Source organism: Carlito syrichta, unplaced genomic scaffold, assembly GCF_000164805.1.
Source record: "Carlito syrichta isolate Samal-C Ts95f unplaced genomic scaffold, Tarsius_syrichta-2.0.1 Scaffold314997, whole genome shotgun sequence".
In the NCBI taxonomy this organism is placed as follows: Eukaryota; Metazoa; Chordata; class Mammalia; order Primates; family Tarsiidae; genus Carlito; species Carlito syrichta.
In genome coordinates this window covers 292829-297498 of record NW_007259093.1, presented here as the reverse complement: position 1 = coordinate 297498, position 4670 = coordinate 292829, and the positions used below count along the sequence as shown (strand labels likewise).

Below are 4670 nucleotides of genomic sequence, written 5' to 3'. Positions count from 1 at the left end.
ACAGAGTGAGACTCCAACTCAAAAAAAAAAAAAAAACATATTAAAGAAGGCAATACAGAGAATGTTAGATGCTGAAAAGTCATTTATAATAAACATTTTATAGCAAATGGGAATAAAAGTAACAAAGGCCATTTACCAAAACCAAACAGAAAATGTTATTCTAAATAGCAAAATATATGCACCATTTCAAGTAAAATCATGGAGTAGAAGGAAAGCTTACTTTCATTGTTATTATTTAACAGTTTGTCATGTCACTAAATACATTCAATAAGATAATACATTCAATAAGATAATGAATGTAACTGGCTATAGACATTGGACAAAAACTAAAATCTGTCTCATAGGACTGATGATATGATTCAATATCCATAGAGAGTCTAGGGTAAAATTACTAGAATAAACAAGAGAATTTGGTAAAGTAGTTAGATTTAAGATGAATATACATAAACCAATAGCTTTTCTCTGTTCTGTTACTAATCACTTAGAAATGGAAATAGAGAAGCCGGGCTCAGTGGCTCAGCCTGTAATCCTGCGCCTTTGGGAGGGTGAGGTGAGTGGATTGCCTGAGCCCGCGGGTTCGAGACCTGCCTGGGCAGCGAGACCTCATCTCTACAATAAATAAAAAAAAATCAGCCGGGTGTGATAGCGCATGCCTGTAATTCCAGCTACTTGAAAGGCTGAGGCGGAAGGATCACCGGAGCCCAGCAGGTCGAGGCTGCGGTGGCCGGGAGCAGCCACTGCACTCCAGTCTGGGCGACAGAGTGAGACTCCAACTCAAAAAAAAAAAAAAAAGATGAATGCACTGACTAAATTATGGTACAACCATACCATGGAATCTTACATAGCCAGTAAAAAGAATGAATTAAGGCTTTGCCAATTGACTTGGAGAGGTGTTAACAAGTGAGAAATGTGTGTATAATTCCAATTTTGTAGAACAAATCATTACCAAGAAAACTTTTATTTGTGTGTGTGTATATAGTATTATACTGGGGCTGCCTAATTGAGGTAGGGGAGGAGGGGTTGATATGGAAGGAGGGCAGGGAGCCAAAAAGAAACAACAAAAAAACTGTAAAGTATGTATGGCATGACCACATTTAATATTAACATTGCCGGCCGGGCTTGGTGACTTAGTCTGTCATTCTAGCACTTCGGGAGGCCGAGGTGAGTGGACTGCCTGAGCCCAAGGGTTTGCAAGCAGCCAGGGCAACTTGGCAAGGCCTCATCTCTACAATCGAAAATTAGCTGGGCGTGGTCGGGTGTGTCTGTGGTTCCGGCTACTCGGAAGACTGAAGAGGAAGGATCGCTGGAGCTCAGCAGGTTGACGCTGGAGTGGCCTTGAGCGTGCCACAGCATTCCAGCCTGAGTGACAGAGTGAGACTCCGACTCAAAAAAAGAAAAACAAATTTTACATTGCCACTATATATGTACTGTGTTTAAATCTTTATCATACACATATAAAGAAGACAAAACAAAATTTCAAAATGAATGATTCCAATATTCAACTCAATAAGCAAAAATTGAACAACAAAATGAACCAAGGGAAATTAGAAGAAAGGAATGAACTAAAAAGCAGAAATGGGAAGAAATAAAGGACTGAGAAATCAACCCAGAAGGTGGTTCTTGACAAGACCAATAAAATCAAGAAACCTGGGGGGACACAATGTCTATAAGGGTAGCTGATCTAAGTCAGGAAAAGTGGGGACCCAAGGGAGGCCCACACTTTACTTGTATGATGACCACGTGCATACCTAACCCTGAATTGTACCCCACATCTTTCTTCTTTTGAACTGGAGTCTCACTCTATCGCTCAGGCTGTAGTGCAGTGGGCATGCTCATGGCCACCGTAGCCTTGACCTGCTGGGTTCAGGTGATCCTTCCATCTCAGCCTTCCAAGTAGCTGGATCCACAGACATGTGCCACCACGCCCAGCTAATTTTATTTTTTTGATTTATTGTAGACACGAGGGCTCACCAAGTTGCCCGTTCTGGTCTCGAACCCGTGGGCTCAGGTAATCCTCCCACACTGGCCTCCCAAAGTGGTGGCTCACATCTTTGATTCCAGCACCTTGGGAGGCTGAGGCAAGTGGAGTGCCTGAGCCCAGGGATTTGAGATCAGCCTGGGCAACCTGGTGAGACCTGGTCTCCCCAATAAATCAAAAAATTAGCCAGCTGTGGTGGTGAATGCCTGAAATTCCAGCTACTTGGAAGGCTGAGGCAGAAGGATCACCTGAGCCCAGCAGGTGGAGACTGTGGTGCCTGTGAGTGTGCCACTGCACTCCGGCCTGGGTGCCAGAGTGAGACTCCAACTCAAAAAAAATAAATTAATGATAATAATAATAATAATAATAATAATATATTCTTCCTAAATGCCCTAGAACCTCCCTAAAGATGAAAAGCTTCTGAAACCATGGCTAATATAATTCTTACAACAAAAGTCGGCAAAGATATAAAAAGCACACCACAGGCACACCTAAGAGATAGAGATTACACTTGCTTGTAATTAGACATCGGCTCTCATTGCCCTGATTCTCTTTATGGAAGCTTAGGTAGGTGGAGTGAAGTTTTGTCCTTGCCCCTTCACTGTCCCTCTACCCCACTTTCTAGATTTCAGAGTGGCAGCATGTGACAAAGAGAAGCAATGGGGAAAAAGAACAAAATATCCACTACTAGGTCAGATTTTTTTTTCAGTCAGTGCAGTGGCATGATCATAGCTCACTGCAGCTTCTAACTCCTAGGCTCCTGCCATCTTCCTGCCTCAGCCTCCTGAGTAGCTGGGACTATAGGTGCCACTAGGCCTGGCTAATTTTTTATTTTTCTTTGTTAGAGATGGGGGGGGTCTTGCTATGTTGCCCAGGCTGGCCTCAAGCAGTCCTCCCACCTCAGCCTCCCAAAGTCCTGGGATGACAGGTGTGAGCCACCACACCTGGCCTAGGTCAGATCTATGAAAAGAATTGGGAATTAGCATTAGCGTTAATTGCACAGATGCATGCACACCTTACCTGGAAATGTTTCTTCGGGGCTCAACTAGCATCACAACCATCCCAACCTGATGTCTGCACCTTCCTTCAACCAGAATCACATCCACACAATCCCAGCCTCTGCTCAGATCCTACAGAACATGCCTTTACCTTGTGTCCACATGCAGCTCACCGAGCAGGTCACTTTGCGTATAGTCCCAGGACAATTCCACGGTACCCAGGTAGTATCTTCTGGTGGCACTAAAGCTGAATCGCAAAAGGCACAGAAAGAAGCAGGTGGAGAGCTTTATTTGCATGATTTACTGCTAGAAAAAGTGCAACTGGAGAAGCAAAATATTAATTCTTTTCTCAAATTTCTTCAGCTCCCAGGAGAAAACAAACGCAAATTTTCTACGATTTAGTGGAAAGTCCCAAATTGGTTGCAGAGCATTTCAGGGAACGTTACCCACTGGATGCAACAGCAGAGTAACACTAAGCAGTAACTGATAGGATTGCTTCCTTTTTGGCAGTGGGAAGCGATCACAGGAAGAACTGAAGTAGGAAAAGGGAGGCTGAGTTAAAGCTTAACCCATTCACTTCTGAGAGCAGTAGGGGCATGAGAAGTCTGCTTTCATCAGAACTTTTAAAGAAAGGAAAAGAGAGAGGTCACAGGAAAGAGGAGCTCTAATCTGTGCTTATACTCAGCCTACTGCAACCCTCTCTCTTAGTAGCAACAGCAAGATACGCTCATCTCACTCTGCCTATACTGGCCATTTTGCTCTTCCTTAAGATACCAAGCACATCCATGCCCCTAAACCTCAACACTTGCTATTTCTTCTACCTGAAACACCTTTTCCCCAGAGATCTCCACATTTCCACTCCCACAACTCCTTCACATCTTGGCCCAAATCTTACCTGTTCAATGAGGTTTAAATATGGACCGCCACATTTCATTTTTGTCAGTAGCACTCATAGCCACTTGGCATTTATGTATGTATTTGTTTTGTGCTATTGTTGCCTTACGCTTTTTTAGATTGTTTACATTTGGTCCAGGTATAGGCTATATCTCCTTACATCAAAATGTAGCCATGCTTGGAATTGGAGAACATCATCCTAAGTGAACCAACACAGGAACAGAAAACGAAACACCACATGGTCTCACTGATAACTGGGAGCTAAATTAAGGGTCTGCAAAGGCATAGAGAATGGTATAATGGACATTGGAGACTCAGAAGGGGGAGGGTGGGAAGGGGTGGAGGGATGAAAAATCACCTGTCTGGTACAATGCGCACAGGTGAGAGTGGTGGGTACACTTAAAACCCAGACTTCTTTGCCACTATACAATTCATCCATGTAACCAAAAACGATTTGCATCGCTAAAAGATACTGAAATAAAAATAAAAAAGAACAAAACAAAAATGTAATTCAATAGATTGTGGTCCACTATTAAATGACACCTGCTGTAGCATTTATTAAAAGTATTTCAAGTCGGGCTCGGTGGCTCAGCCTGTAATCCCGCGCCTTTGGGAGGCCGAGGTGAGTGAATTGCCTGAGCCCGCGGGTTTGACACCCGGCTGGGCAACTTGGCAAGACCTCATCTCTACAATAAATCAAAAAATCAGCCGGGCGTGGTAGCGCGTGCCTGTAATTCCGGCTACTCGGAAGGCTGAGGCGGAAGGATCGCCGGAGCCCAGCAGGTCGAGGCTGCGGTGGC

The 4670-nt window shown here is 44.0% G+C and overlaps 1 protein-coding gene across 1 annotated transcript in view; it reads right to left on the bottom strand.

The window, feature by feature from the left end:
* Window positions 1-3481, bottom strand: part of LOC103274839 (coagulation factor VIII-like) — a gene marked incomplete at its 3' end in the record, with an annotated part of 111613 nt that extends 108132 nt beyond the window's left edge. Inside the window, exon 1 of the mRNA XM_008072261.2 lies at window positions 3128-3481. Within this exon, the coding sequence (XP_008070452.1) occupies window positions 3128-3273 (146 nt within the window). The remainder of the gene's footprint in view (window positions 1-3127) is intronic.
* Window positions 3482-4670: the final 1189 nt, after the last annotated feature.